Here is a 21,732-nt window from a genome sequence, read left to right as displayed (position 1 = left end):
CATGTTGATTAAATATCACTGTTGGTAAAGAAAGCAAATGTAAGGCATCACCAGCCTCCATGCGGTTTTAAGATACTGTTAACTTGCAAGGTGCAAAGAAATGTACACAAGGGGTTGTGTGAAACATGCATGCTGAATATAAAGAAATAATAACAATTTGCAATAGCTAGTAAAGTTTATTGGTCTATTCCAGAAAAAGTTAAACCATAATTACAACAAAGAACCAACTGAACCTCAAAAGGAGAAACAATATATCAAATCAGAAAATAGTTAAAATGGAAGAATTAAGAGCAACTTCCAGCAGCTGAACATGAATGGCACACCTGGGGCATATTTAACAAAGCAGGATTAATGAAGAAAGCTGCATTAACCACAATCACAGCTCATCTCAAACACCACGAAAAGTACACTGAGCTGTTCCTGGTTTCCCGCGAAGCAGTACAGCTAACTCAGTGGTCCTGGTTGATGAGACAGGTCCCAGTTATCAGGTAACAGCAAAACAGCCTGGTCAAATGCAATGGGCGTCAAAGGGAGGGGACAAGTAGCAAAAAGCTTGGTCCTTTTATCCAAAGGCAAAATTAGAAACTATTTTAGATTTTCCTTCAAACAATACAGCAACCACAAATTCAAATTACAGCATGTTTATACAAAAAAGAGAAACAACAGAAAAGCCAATCACCTCGCAATTACCATGGCAAGTAAACGTCAAAGCAGCCACGCAACAAAAATAAAAAAAATAAAAGCTTCATTTTGATTTAAACTTGTACAAAACATTTTTGCACTGCATCTGGAGAGTCAAAAGTGCACCACTACAATGAGGAATTGTGATACTCTGTTGAGAAAACGAAACTTGACAGAGGTCAGTATTCTCAATAGATTACAATACTTCATAGTTAAAGAAACATATTACTCCTAGATTAAAACACAGCCTTAAAACACAAACATTAAAGAATATCCTTCTCTGTCTAATCTATGAGCACATTCATGTCACATCAGTAATGCAACTTGGAACAGATTCAATGTAAGAAACCTACTATATCAGTCATCAACAACAGTATTTACAATACCTAATATGTAGCTCTTTTAAACAGAGCACAGTTTAACAGTTGGATATTAGCGTGCATTAATTTTAATAGCCCATGGTAGATCAAACATATCCCTGGATCTCTGTGTTCCTGACAAGAGTGATGGTCATACCAGAGTTGCAAGTATAATCTATACATTATAGAACAATAGGGCCAAAAATGTGTATGACATTTGTTTCCTCAAAAGGCAAAGACAAAAGCTACAGAGACAGATAAATAGCTACGGTTGTTTAGTTTTTAACAAAAGCAAGTGAGAAACTGTACATAATATTAACAATATTGTATGGCAAAACCACTGAGGACTCTCTCCTTGTACTGCTCTCTTCGAAGTCACTATGCTGTATTAAAGGAGTTTGGTCCAACAAACTCAACTAGACTAATATGCAACACATTTCTTCATTGTCAAATAAGGTGTGAAAAGACTGGAAAGTGCAAAATGCATTTGCGCTGTAGAGCTTAAAGAAATGTGTAAGAATATTGGGGGAAAAGGTATTTCTTAAAATATACTAAGAAGTTAGCCCTGATATTTGTGAGTCTGGTGATGTAGTCTGATATGAGTGGTTGGATCTGATTTTAGGTCAGCTACTGTATTATAGGGCTGCAGCTGAATTATTTTCTTGCTCAAATCTATCTAATTTGCGATAGAAAACAGGCAAAGAAATGCATTAAAATGTTGTGTTTCTATAGATGAAATATATGAGGTTTTGGTTTATTCACATGTTGGTGATGATTCAATAGTTGCATGCAGAGGCACTAAATTGAAAGAGTTTGTCTGCCTATATTCTCTGGTCATGCTTACATCTCACTCATATCAGCTTTTTCTATTATACAAAATTAGTACAGAGCTTCCAGAGTTGGCATTCACTTTTCCCCATACAGTTGCATGACCAAAATATACACTGTACCAATCCATTATTTTACAGCATATACATATACTTCACATAATATGTATGTTGTGAGCATTCCATGCAGCATGTAAAGACCCTTCCTTTGAGTGATTTCATTGTGCGGAAAAAAAATAGGGTTTATAAGATAACTTGTTGTCCTTTTTTCCTTTTTCCGATAGTAACGGCCCGTCCACACAGCAGCGTTAAAAAAATCTTGAAAATCTTGGAGGTGGGCGTGTCTGAAAGCTTGGGTTTTTTTTGCGAGCAACGCGACCAACAACCAATCACATGAATCTCCCACCCCCGACATACAAAGCAAAAATCCCCAGGGATTTTATGCGAGCAATATATCTAAACTCCCCAAACAGGCGGAAACCTACCAGTTTCACCCAATGTCTCTGCCACCTCCCTCCTTGCCTGGTTCCTCCGGTTTGTATCCCGGTAAATAGTTACTGGTCGTAAAGAACCGGGTGATTTGCTACCGTAATTTCTTGTTTGGAATATGAGGAAATGAACTGCGGTATGTCTCTCCCAGTTTACACGTGGTTTGATTGGCTAGCGCTTGTACTGTCAGATTTGCATAAACGGGATTTGATTGGCTGACGCTTCCACCTCAGCTTCAAAAGTTGAACATTGCTCAACTTTTGAATCCTGAAAATCCTGAAAATCCTGGAAATCTTCGCTTTGCTTCTCCACAATGCAGTTTGGCGAAAAGCGAGGCAAAGTGACGTCACCCCATTCAAAATGAATGGGCAGAAGCGTTGGAAGATTTTTTTAACGCTGCTGTGTAGACGGGTATACTATATATATATATATATATATATATATATATATATATAACTAGCAGTATAAGCCCAGCAGAAATACAAGGGCTCTGCATAGGGTGTTCCCATTTCAAAGCGCCCACTAAATCACCAGCTGATTATCACAAACCAGCACTGGCAAAGTTAAAAGGATCAGAACTTCCACAAATGCTATGCAGCTTGTTGCATATGCCATTCTCCTCAAATCCAGTTTTGAGTTGTCCTTACTGACTTACTTACTGTGACTGTGCACAAAAATCGTCGATGCTTAAAAACTCCCCAAAATGGCCTTGTTCCTTCACATGACGATAAAGTGACTTGATCAAATTGGATCACGTTTATGTCACATGAGATATCCAGCATTCATTTCAGTCAGCATTAAACTGTTTTTTTTTACTTAACTTGTTTTCTTTTAATATATACTGACCTCTCAGTCAACTTGACTAACATATATGCAGTAATAAACGTCAAAAACTTAAATCTTAGGATCATTGTACTTTCATGCTAGAACCGCAAGTGCAGATATAACAACAGCTTAAGGAACAACGTTACCGCTAATATTCAAATGCTCCAAGGTTTCTGATGTGTAAACATTCCAAGGGTTAAGTAGACTGGTAGAGTACATACAATAGTTGTATTTTAATATCTGTGGAGGTATAAAACGTTTGGCAATAAGCAGGGAGAGAAAGGTAAAGTAATATCCCTGCTTTTTGAGTTTGAGCCAGGTAGTAAGGGATACCTGAGGTGTAAGCTCTCCATGATTGTACTGATCTTGCATCTGTTGTATAATTGGAGTTTGGGATGGGATGGATGGGTGCAATCTTATCCGCAGGCCAGTTTGGACAGCTCAGGAAACAGTTGCTTTCTGTTATGAGGGTACTTGCATGTGTTACTCTAACATATTAGGTCTACTCTCCTTCTCTGGTTTGTGATTTTATTTCGAACTTAATACATATGGTAATTTTATAGAATGAAAAAGGACAGTTTGTCAGGCATCACCAAAAATAATAAATGCCACTGGCTCTGTGGTGCTAAGGCAACTACTTCTTAGTTTAACAGCTTAAAATCAGACCGTGACTGATTGAAGAAAGCTATATTCAGGAAACACTAAGAATTATGTATTAATTATCTTAACAAAACAAATTAGTGATGTATTTTGTTTGATTAGATTGGTTATAATGGATGAGACATGTTGCTGGCTTGACTCACAGGAAGAGGAAATCAGTCACATCAGGACGGCTACAGCTGCCAGTGACACTGTTGTGGACAATTGTGATAATGACTTTTGTGTGTCCAAGATCAAATAATTGGATAAGGCTAGAGAACTTGAATATCTGGCCACTGGTGTTTGTAGGTTAGGAGAGTCCCATTGGTTTACTAACACAATGGGGTTGGGGGTATATGAAGCTGGGTGTAGGGGAAGACATCCCAAGGTCCCTCTACTGCTCGTCTGTCTCAGCAACATCAGAGTTGGAGGAGGGTGGCGTGGATGGTTCCAGGTGGTTTGAATCAGCTAGTGGGCTCAGGTTAGAGCCCTGGGGTGCGCCACTTGGGGCAGGGTCGGTAAGGGTCAGGGTTTCCGGAGCAGACTTTTTGCGGGGTCTGTCCTTGGTGACAGAGAGGGACTCAGGCGCATTGGTGCACATGGGGGTGGTTGGGGCACTGGCGGGGCCGGTAAGGGAACAGGAGGACAGGGGTGTTTCGCTGATGGAGATGGATGGAGGAAAAATCCCGATCTTCTGGTTGGTAGCCTCCTGGATAGTGCGCTCAAACTCTCTCACCTCATCCATTGTCATGTCTGGAATGTAAAATAAAATCAACAAGAGGCCAATAAGAGGAAGGATTTGTTTCATAACTCTTTCATTATTAGAGCCAGAGGCACACCCAGAAAAATACACATCACAGTCTGAACAATGATGAAAAAAAAACATAATAAAAAAAGCAGTATTTTTAAAAAGCTTGCATATAGTTATTTTAACTACCAAAATGTTGGTAGTGTCTATTGGTGTTGAATTTATTTTTCTTTGATACCTTTTAAAACCTTTAGAGAACCACGCAGACTTAATATTGTATTCTTTACATATTCAACAGTCAATTAATGAATAGGTCGCTCAATGTAAGAAAGGATTAAACGTTTTTGCAATTGTGACATCTTCATTCACCGGGTAAAGTATCAGATAAAGTAGGGGCAATGGAGTGAAAAATTATGAAAAAAGACACATACGCTTGCTTTGTCATGGATCTCTATGTCATCTGGTGAAGATGGGTTTGTTGTGGAAAGCTCTTGCTGCTCAAGCCAAACTTTAATGTTGGTTTTCTCATGCATTTTTCTCTCATAATTCCGCACGTCATCCAAAGACATATCTGGAAAAAGGGAGGAGGGATGGAACAAGAATCGAAATGTTGCTTACTCCTCAATAATGGCAATCCAGTTTACGTACACGTGGGTAAGGAGGGTGTAGGTGGCAAAGGTGCATTCCGTGCGCATGCATCAGTAAAGGAGTTAAGCAGGTGATTAAAGCTTTTTGAAGTTTAAGCTTTAGAGGTCAAAGCGTTAGTTTCCCATGAACCAGAGAGTGTAGATGAGAGAGCTACATCCAAGCCAGGAAGGAGGGAGAAAGGAAGGTCAAGGATGTTTCAAGGTTAAGGAAAGTATAAAATGCCCAAAAAACATAAAAGTAAGACTTTTGTTGTATCTGGGCAAGAAGAGAAGGGAGTATTTCAAGCATCCTGGTTGTTGGGAGTTGTGGTAAAGGTTAGTGATTGAAGGCAGGAGAGGCGAGGAGCAGTGGCAGCGCTAGGGGGTGGCTACTTGGGCTCAAGACCCGGATGTTTTCTGAAAAGCCCCGAATGTTTCACTTGAAGCAATTTTTCACGTCTCATGAGTAATGTGCAGTACCGGAGTCAGAGAGGCAGCAGCTGCGGGACAGCCTGCGTACTGCTTAGCCTTCCCTGCCCTGAAGAAGAAGTAATCCTTCGTTAGCCGTGAAGAGTCTGCTTTATGCTCCCCCCCCCCGCTCAACAACTTCAAAATTCTGGGCTAAGCCCCGGATCTCCTACGATCCTAAATCCGCCACTGGCGAGGAGTATGTTTCATTGAAAAGATAAAGGGCTTGTTATCCTTTTGCCCTAGAGCTATGGAAAAAGCTCAACAGCTAAGTGGGTTAATGTGTTGCAGCCACTTATGGCTACCTCTTGTGTAACCAGACTCTCAGGGAACCATACACAGTAAGCTTTCATGTTTTCAAAAAGTGCATCATTCTTCAAATCATTTCAGAAGAAATTGCCGCAATTTTGTTTAAAGTTTTTTTTAGAATTTATATTCAGCTTTAAAATTAAATATAGATAAAATGATTAAAAAAAACAATATAAAACATATATCACTGAGACTCTCTTGACTCGTACTAAACTGTACATCAAATTATATATACTAATTTCTCAAACATGAAATAATGTGATTAAGAGTGATACTTTAGGATGCATGTTTCATGTAAAACAGTTTTTCATTCTGGGATTAGTCACGGTACCAAGATGCTGTAGAAGAATGAGCACGGCCAGCAAGGAGAAAATAGATGCAGGTGGAGTGATTTTTCATGCATACTTGTAAATAAACATTTATTAACAGTGATTCATCAAATCTAATTAGCTATAACAGTGCTTACATTTCAAAGAAAAGTAATAACAACAATAAAGAAATGTTTTAAATTATAAATATATGTTGTTTATATGGGAAACGTTAATGACATTGTGTTTGGAATGTCTCTTGGTAACTTGTTATAAAAAATAGTTAATGACTGAAATGTGTGATGTTGCAGTAAATTAACTGGATGAAGTCTGATAGACCTACCGATCCACTCATCCACCCAGGCAAAAGCCTGCCTGTGTCCAAGCAGCAGCACATCCCGAACCACCTGCAACACAACACAGTGACGCTCAGCAAATAGTGACAAATGCTTCATATTGTTCTTAAAAACCATCTAGTATTGGGGTTTTAAGATTAGAAAGACCTGGGTTGGGGGATCGGACCAAATTAAATCAATTTAGCCAAGCAAAGAAGTACAGATGTAAAGATTTATTTCTGCAACTTACAGCCAAGGTTAAAACAATGCAAGATCTAGCATTTAACTTGTAGGTGAACTCTCACCTTGTGCACGTACTGCTCGACACGAGTCTGCAGTCCCCACACCTCGAACTTGACGGTGACCAGCTTGTAAGAGCACATGACAGGTTCCTGGGTGTCCCTCCAGCCCTCCTGCAGAATCCCCCGGGACGTCTTATCGGACTTGAAATATCGCAAGTCCTGTGATTTTTAGGAAAATTAACAGATTGGTTATTACAATAATTAACCTAAACCTTAAGGTATTTTGTTTCTGCATCCCAGTTAAGAGGCGTAAGGGAGAACCTGATATTACATGGACGACTGAATGCCAGTATTAAATACAATTTGCATTTACCCCCCTGGTCCTTTGAGAATCTCTACTCATTAGAGCTGAGGCAGTCTGTTATCAACAGCTCCGAAGACAATTACCAGCTCTCACACTTCACAGAATCTGAAGTATGAAAGGCTTCGATTTCAGATAAATGCTTTGTGAAATGGGATAGGCACAGGGGTCGGCAACCTTTTTCATATGAAGTGCCACTTAAAAAAAAAAAAGTTTATCAGCGTGCCAACGATCGAGAATTATCAAAAGGGGGGGGGGGGGGGGGGGGGTTGAGGAGCTTGACGCTCGTCAACTATCAGCCTCGCTGCGGTGAAGCAGTGTGTGGACATCATGTCAGTGCAACTTACATGATGCCAACTTTAACAAAAACATTTAAACAATTGGTTTAAACGGCATAATAATAAGGGCGATCGTCCGTTCTGTGATTTTCCACAGCACACATGTTATGATATTAGGTTAATGCAGAGTGAGATGAGATCGCTGTCCCTTTAAGAGAGAGAGAGAGAGAGAGAGAGAGAGGGGTGTGGCTTGTGCATGTGTGTTTGTGGATGGTAGAGCGACAGTGAGGGAACGTGTATGTTTCTGGAAGTGAAACGAAGCAGCAGAAAAACAGAGGTATGGGATGTATTTTGTGAAACAGAAGAACAGCTAAATAAATGCAACGGCCTCCCAAGAAGAGCTCGCCTCTCTCCAGTCATTTAAGCTAAAGTGGGTTATTGAACCTGAAGCTTGTTGCTTCTGCCCTCCTCGACTACGGTCTGGGAGCCGACAGGAAAGTTCAACACACAGATGGCCAGTCCGCCCCTTTGTAGCATATTATTTAGATGAGAGATGAGCAGATCGCCACTGGGCTTTCAACTAAATACACAGCCACGCAAAAACTGCGGCATTTGTACAGCTCCTTATGGGTACTGCAATTAGTGAAGTGCTTTCCTCCGTGGTGAAACGATCAGCACTGCACCACGGAGGAAAGCGGCAGAAAGTCACCTGGAGATAAAGAGAGCGGGGCTGCGTTACGTGCATGGCTTCCTTCTGCAGGTAATGGGGAGACGCGCTCTGGCGGCGGTCTCGTTCAGGATCCGAAAATACAATTTAAATATTTTTGCACACTTATTCCACTTATTCCTAGTGTGCCACTGGTTACGGTGCCGCGTGCCAATGCTGGCACGCCTGCCAGGGGTTGCCGACCCCTGGTATAAAGCATCAAATGCAGCCTTCAGATGGATTGAGTTCTCCAAAGTTTGGGACTGAATAATTATCAAATTTAACATTAAATAATAATATCAAGTTTACTATAATCTTTTCTGTGAAAATCTTCCTTAATAGGAGCTTTCTCACTCCACATGATTGGATATACAAATATTTAGATCAGGGTAAGATCACAATATGACAGAGTTTATACTGTTGTGTTAAGATTACATTTTCTTAGAGCATTAACAGAATCAACACTACACTTACACCTCTCCAGTAGTGTTATCTCTCAACTACAATGAGATGTACCCACTCACAACTCCACACTCTCACCTCAGACTCTTTATAGTAGCGCTCGGGAATTTCATCGTAGGCAATGTCGACAAAACACACCTCCCTCTCCTGGTCCTTCAGCTCGGTGTCAAAGATCTGAAATCAGAAAACAGATCGTTCAGCTTATTGAAGTCTCTGCCTGAGAGTAGACTTCTTACGAATAAATATACATTGCAGAAATGTGTCTTTTCCAAGGTTACGTCCAACATTATGTGGCTGGAAAAACTGCCTCTCTGCTTGACCCAAAAGATGGAAATGATTTGAAATGTTACTAACCACTGATCCTGCATCTTATCACTCGTTCACGTCAGCCAAACTGCCGAAACGTGTGTTGCACTTGCTTAAAGAACCATTAGGTGGTGCTTTGTGCCCATATCATTTTTGTTATTGTGCCAGATGACACAGTACTGGTTCCAATTAGTGTGTCATATGTTGATAAAACAAGTGTGCCACACTCTTATTTGCTTTTTGCTTTTAAGATTCTTTATTATTCTTTATTCGTTATCATTCTGTTGATTATATGGACCTTTTACTACTGTGAATCAAGAATGAACGTACATACTTTAACGTCAATGCATTTATTTAAATGTGTTCATTCATCAATGCAGCCCTTGTCACACAGACCATGTATAGACTAATACACCCACTCATAATGACATAATATGAAAAACAGATAAAGGTACCCAAAAATCATCCTCATTACTGTATATCTTATGTACAAGAAGTCAAGGGATCTATGTATTTAACTTTGTATCAAAGCTAATGCAGCTCATGTTACTTTGTCTTTACATAACTTTCCATTCTGTTTGAGTTTTGCCTTTGTCTGAATGTACACTCTCTCTCCGTAGATACACCTCAGACCTTTACCTTCCCGGTTTCCCCCTGTGTTTCTCTATCTCTCTATCTCTCTATCACTCCTTTCTTTATTTCCTCCCCACCAAGGGTGCATTCTGTCATTTACAGTGTAGAGGCGCACTGCTGGCACAATAAGGTTGATATGTCAGCATGCATGAGTGCAGCCAAGTGACATGCATGGAGCCCGGGAGGAAGAGAGGGAGAGGGAGAAAGGGAGACGTGGAAGAGAGGAGAGAGAGAGAAGGTAAACAATGAAAGGAAGGCATGAGCAAAGATGGTGTGTAATAAGAGGAAAGGAAGTGATGAGAAAATGGAGAAGATGAAAATAGGGGAACACAGTGAATAAAATGAAATGAATACTGGCAAAAAAAAGGAAGGAGGAAAGGTTATAAAATGAAATAAGAAACATGGGGAATTGAAAATAAAGTTAAAAAGATAGAATTATGATGTTCGCATCACTTTAGTTTTTATGTAAATCTTTAGAGGTATATATAAAAGGCTTTACCTGCACATTTTTAGCCTACATTCTCTTTTTAGAAATGGTTTCTATTTTCTTAACCACCCATATGTGAGGCCATATTGAGAGAAAGTTGTTGGCAGAGTGAGATGGTGAAAAAAAGATAAGGAATAAAAAGACAACACACGAACGATAACAGTTCCCCAGTGCCGATCAGTAACACATAACCTTGGTTTGACCTGTGGATGTAGATCCCCTTAAGGCCATACAGGATCATTTTGAATATGCCAGAACAAAATAAACTAAACTAAACACTCCTACATGTGCCTGTCACCAACTACATTTCTGCTCCTACTTCAAAAAACAAATCTTACAAATATCACTCGTAAAGATCAATCCAAGTATAGTTGTTCTGAGCTGCAACTCAATGCTAAAACCATGCAGTAAGGCCAGCATTTCTTAACAAACTTAACTTCATCAGTTTTCCAGTGAAAATATACAGCAAAGACAAAAAACAGGCAGTAGATGGTCCTTTAATTCCAAAGCAGGGAATCTACTGAAGTCTGATAGTAATCACTGTCTCATAAACACATGGATCTAACTGCATCCCATTATCCTCTAAAGGGAAAATACACACAAAACAGGCCAATCTTGTCAGAATCAGAATCAGAATACCTTTATTCGTCACACAGAGGGGACATTTACATTTGTCTCTTATCTGTAAGAGAATGAAATAAGAAAGATTTATATAATAATATTTTTCCAGAATCATAAGTTTACTGCCAAATGGATGTTCTGTCCAACAGGAGGAAAGCCGCGAATGACGTGTTTTGTCGAGTAAGCTATTTTCATTTTGGAGGTTGTGATTTTTTTGATTGGCCTCATGAAAATTCCAAACACATGACTCCTCTAGAGGCGATCTGAGGAATATATTGGATCTCAGTGTGTTTCACTGCAGAGGCACACATGAATGTTTAAGGCTTTTTACATGAGTCCCTTTAGTAATAACATCTCATTACTGTCTCTATTGTGGGCGTGGCGTTGAGTCTGCATGACTTATGTGGTGAAAACATAAAGTGTGTCGAAGGTTGAACAAGTAGAAAAGGCGAAAGAAAAGAGAGAAAAAATACATGTTTTTTATTCTGCCTGCTGTGTAGGTCAGGAGTCCTCGGAGAGAGGCCTGAGGACACATGTTGAAGCTTAATGTGTGAGTGTGACTGGGGTATGAGGGTGGGCACATACACATGTGTGTCTGACACTGGATAGTACAGTGGAATTTTGCATGTCATGTACTTTCAGGTCCGGCCCCCTTCAAACGGTGCATGATGTCCACTCTCACACGCCCACTCATTTCCTGTTCACAAATCCCCAATCTTCCTCCCTGACTTGCACCATTCCTTCCTTTTCATTCCTCCATCTCTGAATCCTTTGCACTTAGTGAGTGCTTGTTTTTCAGTTTTTTTTACTTGAGGCTTGTCAGAGTCAAGCCACCCGGAGTGGACAGATGTATGGTATACCATCAAAATCCACAGAAACAGTGCTATGTAAAACACAGCTGCACACATATTATTTCACAGCATCATTTATAGGAAATGTTCTCACACGCTCATGGTTATACAATGTCATAAAACATGCAAGGCGCCTTGTTCTGAAGATGCTACAAAAAGTCATGCAGCTGTATGATTAAATCAATGAATTTAGTGAGTGCGTGTTTACAATAACATCAATGTGACCCTGTTATACATCAGCTTGGATGACGCACATGTCTTTAAATTGTCTGGTATCTAAACATTTACACACAGAAACAGATGTTTATGAAACAGAGCTGTGATTTTGGTCTCAGTTTTCAGTTATTCAGTGTATTTACTGCAAGCAAAGTCTTTTAGATTTAATCAAATTGTTTTGATGTGCCACTCTGTCGTGTCAATCCAAGCATCGCAACATGGACACCCTGACATTCGTCCATTTCTGTCCCTACATGCATCAAACTACTCAAGGACATTTGAGTGAAGTTGGAAGAAATGTTTCCCCTATACAGTCACTAAAATCCCTGACATTTGGAAGCCAAATATAAAGACTTGGTCCCATTAACCTGCTGGCAGCCCACCATGATATATTTAAAGCAATTTGTCTGTTGCACACTCCCCTTCCATTTCTCTTCATCACTGTCCAGGCAATGGCAGCCTTTCATTTGATGACTAATGCTCCTATAAACTGGAGAGTGGAGTAAAATACCGAGGGAAAGAAAGTGAGGAGGCTAACAGCTTAAATTGAATTAGCTGTCCAACAAGTGGAGCAGTTTCTGGCAGACTCTCAAGGCACATGGTATAGTTGGCATTAGGATGCGAAGGGATTGCAAATGAGGGTCTGCTATTCGCCAAATCTGCTGAAACGGTTTTACTCATCTAGCCTCCGCAGAGGTCTTGTTTTCAACCATATGTCTGCTATGAGACATTTAATGTTTCAAATTGGCCTATTTTGATGTACATATTTCTGTATAAGTGGGACAGCAGACATGCTGCAGATGCATATTAAGCTGAGAGATTGATATGGGAGTTAGAGCCAGACTGGTTTATTGACTGGGCATGTTAAGGCTGATAAAAGTGTATTGCAGAAATAGTAGTATCCATGTATCCATTGTCTGGACGCACACAACATGCACTTGTATGTACAAATGACTCCTATCACACTCCTTTTCAGAGTGAACCATTATGAAACAGACCCGAATCCCCCCCAAACAACTACTCAAAGCTTCTTTCAGAAAATACACACATGTACTCACATTGTCATTGCATCCTTTGTTGTCCTCATATTTTGTCTCTATGTGGATGGAGAACTTGGGCAGGAATGAGCACTGTGGGTCAAGAGAGACAAAGATGTTTAACCACAAAAACATATATCCTATGACATGGCAGTGGCTGTGTGATTGACTGCATTACTACACATTTAGATAGTAAATAAATAAGTGTTAAACACTCAAGAGTTACTGTAGGAACATTTTCTCTCTTTCTATGTTACTCCTCATTGTCTTGTGCAAAACTTCAGGCCGTGATAAGTCAATTGCTGTTCATTTGCTGTCTCCCTGTCAAAATTGGCAAACGCCAAGACAATTCAAGTCTTTTGAGTATTTTGCTTCAAAACTACGGTAATCTTCGAATGAGTCTTCACTGATTCATACAGCATTATTGTCTTCCCCTTTTGTCCCTGCACCCTAAAGTGGTGTGAATAATGCTGTTGACATTCCTCACAATGAAATGAAAAATGTGTCTGCTTGTTCTGCTAAACCTTCATTTGTTTTCAGGGTCAATCACAGATCAGACCTATTAACCAAAACAAGCCCTCTGGTGTGTGTGTGTGTGTGTGTGTGTGTGTGTGTGTGTGTGTGTGTGTGTGTACTGTATGCAGGACGGAGTCCAGAACAAATGTCCTTACGGGGACAATAAAGTGTATCGTATCGTGTGTATGTGTGTGTGTGTGTGTGTGTGTGTGTGTGTGTGTGTGTGTGTGTGTGTGTGTGTGTGTGTGTGTGTGTGTGTGTGTGTATGTGTGTGTGTGTGTGTGTGTCTCTTAATGTCTACTATGTTTGTATATGTACATGTATGCGGAACTGCAGGACGGAGTCCAGAACAAATTTCCTTACGGGGACAATAAAGTATATCGTATCGTGTGTGTGTGTGTGTGTGTGTGTGTGTGTGTGTGTGTGTGTGTGTGTGTACTGTATGCAGGACGGAGTCCAGAACAAATGTCCTTACGGGGACAATAAAGTGTATCGTATCGTGTGTATGTGTGTGTGTGTGTGTGTGTGTGTGTGTGTGTGTGTGTGTGTGTGTGTGTGTGTGTGTGTGTCTCTTAATGTCTACTATGTTTGTATATGTACATGTATGCGGAACTGCAGGACGGAGTCCAGAACAAATTTTCTTACGGGGACAATAAAGTATATCGTATCGTGTGTGTGTGTGTGTGTGTGTGTGTGTGTGTGTGTGTGTGTGTGTGTGTGTGTGTGTATGTGTGTGTGTGTGTGTGTGTCTCTTAATGTCTACTATGTTTGTATATGTACATGTATGCGGAACTGCAGGACGGAGTCCAGAACAAATTTCCTTACGGGGACAATAAAGTATATCGTATCGTGTGTGTGTGTGTGTGTGTGTGTGTGTGTGTGTGTGTGTGTGTGTGTGTGTGTGTGTGTGTGTGTGTACTGTATGCAGGACGGAGTCCAGAACAAATGTCCTTACGGGGACAATAAAGTGTATCGTATCGTGTGTATGTGTGTGTGTGTGTGTGTGTGTGTGTGTGTGTGTGTGTGTGTGTGTGTGTGTGTGTGTGTGTCTCTTAATGTCTACTATGTTTGTATATGTACATGTATGCGGAACTGCAGGACGGAGTCCAGAACAAATTTTCTTACGGGGACAATAAAGTATATCGTATCGTGTGTGTGTGTGTGTGTGTGTGTGTGTGTGTGTGTGTGTGTGTGTGTGTATGTGTGTATGTGTGTATGTGTGTGTGTGTGTGTGTGTGTGTGTGTGTGTGTGTGTGTGTGTGTGTGTGTGTGTGTGTGTGTGTGTGTGTGTGTGTACTGTATGCAGGACGGAGTCCAGAACAAATGTCCTTACGGGGACAATAAAGTATATCGTATCGTGTGTGTGTGTGTGTGTGTGTGTGTGTGTGTGTGTGTGTGTGTGTGTGTGTGTGTGTGTGTGTGTATGTGTGTGTGTGTGTGTGTGTGTGTGTGTGTGTGTGTGTGTGTGTGTGTGTGTGTGTGTGTGTGTGTGTGTGTGTGTGTGTGTGTGTGTGTGTGTCTCTTAATGTCTACTATGTTTGTATATGTACATGTATGCGGAACTGCAGGACGGAGTCCAGAACAAATTTCCTTACGGGGACAATAAAGTATATCGTATCGTGTGTGTGTGTGTGTGTGTGTGTGTGTGTGTGTGTGTGTGTGTGTGTGTGTGTGTGTGTGTGTGTGTGTGTGTGTGTGTGTGTGTGTGTGTGTGTGTGTGTGTGTGTGTGTGTGTGTGTGTGTGTGTGTGTGTGTGTGTGTGTGTGTTTTCAGCAAATAGCACTCATAAAAGACATTGTATACTATTTGGTCATGCCCTAATAGAAAGTTAGCATCTTGATACATTTAGTGGAGGATTTGACAGATAAAGCACCAGATATTAAGGTTTCTTCTTAGTTACAGTATGTTCTCTGTAGTTTATATGTCTGTGTTATGTGTTATGTGTAACGTTGCTGCCTTCTTGGCCAGGTCAGCATTGCAAATTAGATTCTATCTCAATGCTTTTATCTGGTTAAATAAAGGTTAAATAAAAAAATATATATACGTATATTCTTCTGAGGAGTTGTTGGTACAGTAGACCAGAAAAGAGCTAAAGTGACTTACATTTACTTATGAATGCTAATGTTGCTCTGTGTCTTCTGGTTCAGCAGATTGGTGATTCGGTGTAAGCACCATTACACATTTTAAAGGTTATAATTGCCAATATTCTGATTAAGTGGATAAACATTATTACAGTAAAGTCTTATTCAACACACTATGTTATGTTACACTATAATACACCTGTGAAAAAATAATCAGTGTTACTCTGGTGCCTTACATAAAGGATACTTACTGTATATTCTGCAGACCGAGGCGTGGGATGGCATCAGGTCAGAGCAGAGACAGAACACATGAAAAAGGAAATGAGAAGGCTGCAATATTGAAACAATATATAGGAGAAACATGAACTGATACTTCACATCATCCCCTCATTTGTGAATTTCTCATCTACTTTTCTGTAATTTGCTCTCATCAAAAAGAACATTCCCTTTTATCTGTGGTCCTTACACTTCTCCTTCAGATCAGGATCATTTGAGCATGACAGAAATCCCATGAATAGAAACCATTTGCTTCACATCCACACTGTAAACATGTTCATTTATGTCAGCTTTAACATGTTTTCATGTCAATAACATGTTTATCCTTTTCACACTTCTATAATTATCGGAAGCTATTGACAGTCAGTTGAGTGTGTAAGCATAAAAGGCCTTTGTGAAATCCACACTGTGTTGTTTTGTATCAAGAGCTGTTCTCGATGACCATACTATGACCTTTAAGAGAACAAGAATACACTTTATTGATCCATGCTACAAAATCCTTCTGATCCTTTGTCTTCAGGGGTCACATTTAATTTACATTTTGCATAGACTGCTATAAAACTGCATATTTCCAGTTTTGCTGCATCCTGACAAAGATCCATGTTAAACCCTCACATATCCTGGATCATTTACATATTGAGTAGCTGCTAAGAGAGCTTCTGAGCTTCCTGAATTAAATAGCACATGTCTGAAGTTGCTCAGGGACTTTGCTGGAAAAGCTCTTTCCTTTCTTTTAAAAATGTGTTAAAAAATGCAGTGGTGATTCGCGATCTTGGACCATGTGGTACAAATGGCTCTTCTCCCTGAGTGTAGAAAAGTCATACTTTCGTTTCACAAGCTTCTCCAAACTCCCTTAAAAAATGCAGTGGTGTTTGTACCAAGCGGAGTGATGACTGTTGACTGTGATTTGACTGAAAAACAACTTCTGGCTGACTGAAAGAAGATGATAAACTGAAGGAGTGTTATGCATCATACGATAGCAGTACTAAACTGTTTCAACCCGAGCTATTATAGACCATGGGCCGTATTCACAAAGGATCTTAGGGCTAAAAGTAGCTCCTAACAGGCGAATTTAGGAGAAAGTCCTAAACATAATGGGCGTGTCAGTCTTAAATTTAGGACTCCTAATTTTATTCACTAAGAGCAATAAAGTATTTTAGGCCTAAAAGTAGCACCTAAGTTTAGGAGAGCTTAAAAGTCCTCGAGAGGACTCCTAACTCAGTAAGACCTATTTACAAAGAATCTGAAAATGGCTGCGAGACGAAATGTTTTGGAGACAATGGAAGACTGTGAATTGATCAAGAGATATAGGCTAAATCGTGAGGGTATCAAACTTGTTGTGGAATTAGTGCGGGATGCAATAACATCCCCGACTAACAGGAATAACCCGATTAGTCCGGAAATAAAATGTTTGGCAACACTACGATATTTAGCAACAGGGAAAATGCAACTTTGCAATGCCGACGATTTAGGAATATCGCAACCATCAGTCAGCCGTGCCATAAACCAAACAATCAACGCGCTCTCTAGACCACATATCATCCAACAGTTTATCCGGTTTCCTTTGGACAATCAACAACTACACAGGATCAAAGCCAACTTCATGGCAATGCAGTTATGCCCGGTGTGGTCGGTGCTATTGACGGGACGCACATAAAAATAATTGCGCCATCAAAAGATGAGGACGTGTTCGTCAATAGAAAGAAAGTACATTCCATCAACACGCAGATTGTTTTTGATGCAACTTTTAACATTCTTGATGTTGTTGCAAAGTGGCCTGGATCTACCCATGATTCGCGTATTTTAATGGAGAGCGGTCTGAGGCAGCTTTTTGAGAGGCACCATGTACAAGTTGGGTGTCACTTGCGTTTAACTTTGTCTTCACTTTCATTCATCATGATAGGGGGACTTGAACGGCGGTATGGGCTGTTATTGAAAGTGTTTAAGTGCTGGAAATATGCTCATTGGATAATAGTTTGCAGGGTGCTTTTAATCTTCTCCTTGATTTAATGAAATGTACGTATTTTTATTGTTTGCTCTCTCTCTTTAACGTGCATACACAACGTCATTATCGTGGTCTGCACAAACTTGTCATCATGCGTGTATTCTGCTAACTGCACTGTCCATAACTATTTGATAGGGATACATTTCTAGCCTACTCTGAACAACCAATCACCGTACTGACCGCTTCTAAACTCATGCACGAGAATCGACGTAATCCATAGCAACGGCGCGTCACTCTTAGTTCACTCTTAGTGATGTATCCTTAGTATGAGTAGGTCTCAGTGGCTTTATGAATAACTTTTAAGAAAAAACTCCTCCGTAAAATGTTTTAGCGCGAGTTAGGAGCACTCCTAGCGGTAAGATAAAATGCTTTGTGAATACGGCCCCATATTTCTACATGAGAGGTAGAAATGTCAGTATCTCTTATTGTTACAGCACCTAACCCGGCTAAATGTGAGTTTTGAGTGTGCAAGGAATATGTTTGGTATTGACCCTTGAACAAAAGCTAGAAAAGATTGATAGCTGACAGTCCAACTAACACATTTACTCGGTATGCTCACCTGTTATGGTGTAAGGGTAGTAGTTCCATGCTTTCTCCGTCACATAGAAGATTTTAGGAACGACTGCTCGAGCCCAGCTGGGTAATTTACTGCAGAGAGACATTGAGACAGACAGCAACAGGGGAGGAGAGAGACTGTGAGCATGTAGCAGCGAAGACAGGAGGGAAATTGCTTCCGCTATCGCAGCAATCATGAGAAACTTGTTCTACTAGACATTAAATCTGCTCACAGTAAAGGATCATTGTACATGAGGAACAGTGCGAAAACAACTTTCAGGTTCAGGGGATTCGCTCAGGAGATCAAAGGCATAGGCTGTTTCTCTGCACAGCAGGTTATCTCCATGGTACCTTAACACTTTTAAGGGCTAACCTACTAAACTGAAGATCAAAACACAATGTAAGGGACTAAGGGTGGTTGGGTGGGGATCTTATGTGCTATTTCTTGTTTAGTGCAGTCACTTTCATGCTGGATAAGACTACAGGCTGCACCAAGCAAATCAAGATATAATGTGTTCATTAGAGTTTTAGAGGCACATTTTATCACCTTCGGACGGAGCCAGGGTAGCCTTTTCTCCTTGTCCTTTGTCTTTATGCTAAATTCACGGGGTGCAGGCAGCAGTTTCAAATGTACCATAAAGAAATGAGATTCGTATTAATGTTATTAGACTCTCGGCAAGAACACAAATAAGCATATTTATCATTACAATTATTTCCACGTGTTCATAGAGGTTCAATATACTGCCAATGTGTGCACCCTGCACTATTGAACTCTAACTGAGGCTGCTTTGAGAACTTATTTATGAGACATGTCGAACACAGAAGTGCACAAGCTTTCCTGTTCCATGCCTCCATCTCCACTCCTTTTGATTGACATGGAAAACCATTCCTTGAGGAGGATAAAAATGGCGCCCACTGCACACGACGGCTGTGAATAAAAACAGCCATCGACCATCACATTGTGTGTGTGTGTGTGTGTGTGTGTGTTGGCAGGCTCACTCACACTCTCTCCCTCTTTCTCCCTCCCAACAAAAGAGACTGCCTCTCCTCCTACACCTCCATCTGTTGATTTCTCCCAATCCCTCCCTGTTCTTCAAAAGATCTTTGCCAATAGCTGCTGTGACGGGGCCCACGTTGCCAGGCGTGCGAGTGGTGGGTGGCTGCTCTGAGTTTATCATGCCAAAGCTGGCATTTGTTTTGAGTTTAAATGAATAGAAAAAATACCCTTTTAGTTAAACACATACCAAGGAAAAGTAACTCCTTATTCTGTTCAATGAATCAACTATCCCCTCAACGCTCTTATGAATGGAGGTAATGAAAAAAACAGACATGGAATTCATGCGAAGGTCGGACGGGTTGAATCCAAATAATGAGGCACAGCTCAAGACAGATTGTGAGGGCCAATATGAGGTCTGTGAGACAGAACAAGTCCAGATTGACTTGTATGCTGGTGAATCAGAGCTAAATGTTCAGTTATTTGCAGAACCAGATGGCCAGTTGAATGTACATGGTTTAGTTATGATACATAATGTCCAATTAAAAGATCCAACTCAATTTTCTTTAAAAGGGTGTGTGAGAGGAACCAGGCTGTGTTAGGCTCATCTCGAGTGTAACCAGAGAAATGACAAATTGACTTTAACAAAACGTCAGCGACTCTGAAAAGGTCAGTAAGTTGGGAGCTGTAAGTAAACGTTTGAGTTCTCATTATGAGAAGAAATGTAAAAACAAAGATGTTTTGTGAAATATAGAACAGGCCATGAGTTAAACATAGAACAGAAGGTGACATTGCTGTAGTGTTTCTTGCATGTTGAAAACGTCCATATAACAACTTCCATTTCTCTGTTTTTCCAACCATCATATATTTAACTACCCAAAAGGTTAAATGTGAAATTTCTGGAACTTGTTTTTGATTCTTAAATATTTGATTACATACATAGCACTTTGCATATACCTACTGAATATAGTTGCCCAACTTAAAATGTGTTTTCTCCCCTCTTCGTTCTCCCTCTTCTCTCCTCTGAAGAGCAGAGCTGTGCTGACTCAGCATAATGAGTTCCCTGGCATGGCGCACGCTGACACAGGTATTTATACTTAACCAAATGGCCTACAACATCTCTGTCCCCCTCTCTTTTCTCCCTCTCTTGTTCTTATGTTTTCCTTTCTCTCAAGACTTTCGTTGTATTTTATCTTTATATTTTCCACACATTCTCCACCCTTTTCACCGTCATCTTCGTTTAGTTCACGTGGGTCAAACCTGCGTGTGGAAGAGTTACACGTGCAGCTGCATGGGACACAATGAGATGCATCAGTATGTGGTGATGTAAGTGTGATGCATACGTGACTCAGGAAAACCTGCTACTAACAACATGTAGTGAGCAGCAGTGACGTGTTTGCAACCTTTGCAGCCTTATGCAATGGCTCAATGTAATCTCAGACAGTTCATATGCAAACTGTTTATTACACATTGAATTCAGGTGTTTCCAGCTTTGGGTCAAGGCAGGTTAAAGGATTAAATTAGATGTTTGAGTGATAGAGTTCAGAGATATGATATCTAGTCCCTGGTGGCGAGCAAGCCTTTAAGACCATGAGCCAAAAAAAACTTTCAAAAACGTATCATTTAAAGCACAAGTTGATACCAAGCTCATTTCTATAGTGTTTACTATATATATATAATGCTATACTGTGGTTTTGTGGTACCCTATTATTTGAATTTACTGTTGACAGTTTCAGCAGGTGGTGCTCTTCACAGTGGCCCAAGTTGTTCTGCCCACCTTCTTTTTTCAGAAAGGAACTAAATTTGTTCTTTGAACCAAAGGATTCTGACCAAATAATATGTAAAATATAGAAAACAAATAATGAACAAGCTACGGCTTAATGATTTAATTTGTAAAATAGACTAAAGGTAAAAGGTACGAAAAATTGAACACACTTTAAATGGTTGCAGGTTTGACAATATACTGGAATCGACGCGTTCCACTGACCTGTTGAGGTAGACTCGTTTCTCTGTGAACTGTCCTTGGCCGTGCTCCGGGTCTTCATACGGTTCGTTCTGGACGACCTCCACTCCCTCCCCTCTGTCACTCTGCTCGTGACTGTGTTTACTGATCATGTACAGCTGCCCAATCCGGTACTGGAAGAGAAAACACAGAGAGAGAAAAATGACATACTATTGCCTGAAAACAATCCCTTCAAGAAACTTGCAGCTTACCCATAACACATGAGTAAATAGTGTAACAGGCTTGGGACATACTGCAGTGAAGTGTTTTCTTAACTGATGTTGCCAAAGTCAAGAATGAACTACTCAACCGACATTTTGAATGCGAGGCATTGATTATTACTCAAAGTATTGAATAACCACAGCCCATAATACATCTAAAAAGGTGCCTTGTAACTATGGCATCTAAATAGAGGTATATTTTGAATAAAGGCAACTGGTTCTTTAGTCTAACAGTAACAGAATGCACATTCAACAGTATATTAGAGTT

The 21,732-nt window shown here is 40.3% G+C and overlaps 1 protein-coding gene across 1 annotated transcript in view; it reads right to left on the bottom strand.

The window, feature by feature from the left end:
• Positions 1-156: 156 nt before the first annotated feature.
• The window catches only part of LOC307037190 (cytoplasmic phosphatidylinositol transfer protein 1-like), a 63,807-nt gene continuing 42,231 nt past the window's right edge, over positions 157-21,732 (bottom strand). The window contains exons 2-9 of the mRNA XM_079677968.1: positions 21,229-21,377; positions 18,252-18,340; positions 15,663-15,670; positions 12,836-12,907; positions 8,742-8,837; positions 6,920-7,075; positions 6,623-6,686; positions 157-4,573 (exon numbers count right to left, since the gene is read on the bottom strand). Coding sequence (XP_079534094.1) covers positions 4,215-4,573; positions 6,623-6,686; positions 6,920-7,075; positions 8,742-8,837; positions 12,836-12,907; positions 15,663-15,670; positions 18,252-18,340; positions 21,229-21,377 — 993 coding nt within the window. The 3' untranslated portion in view covers positions 157-4,214. The remainder of the gene's footprint in view (positions 4,574-6,622; positions 6,687-6,919; positions 7,076-8,741; positions 8,838-12,835; positions 12,908-15,662; positions 15,671-18,251; positions 18,341-21,228; positions 21,378-21,732) is intronic.

The sequence above is a fragment of the Notothenia rossii genome, assembly GCF_949606895.1.
Source record: "Notothenia rossii genome assembly, chromosome: 1".
NCBI lineage: Eukaryota > Metazoa > Chordata > Actinopteri > Perciformes > Nototheniidae > Notothenia > Notothenia rossii.
The sequence above is the reverse complement of the archived record's forward strand: the minus strand, read 5'-3'. Positions and strand labels throughout refer to the sequence as shown.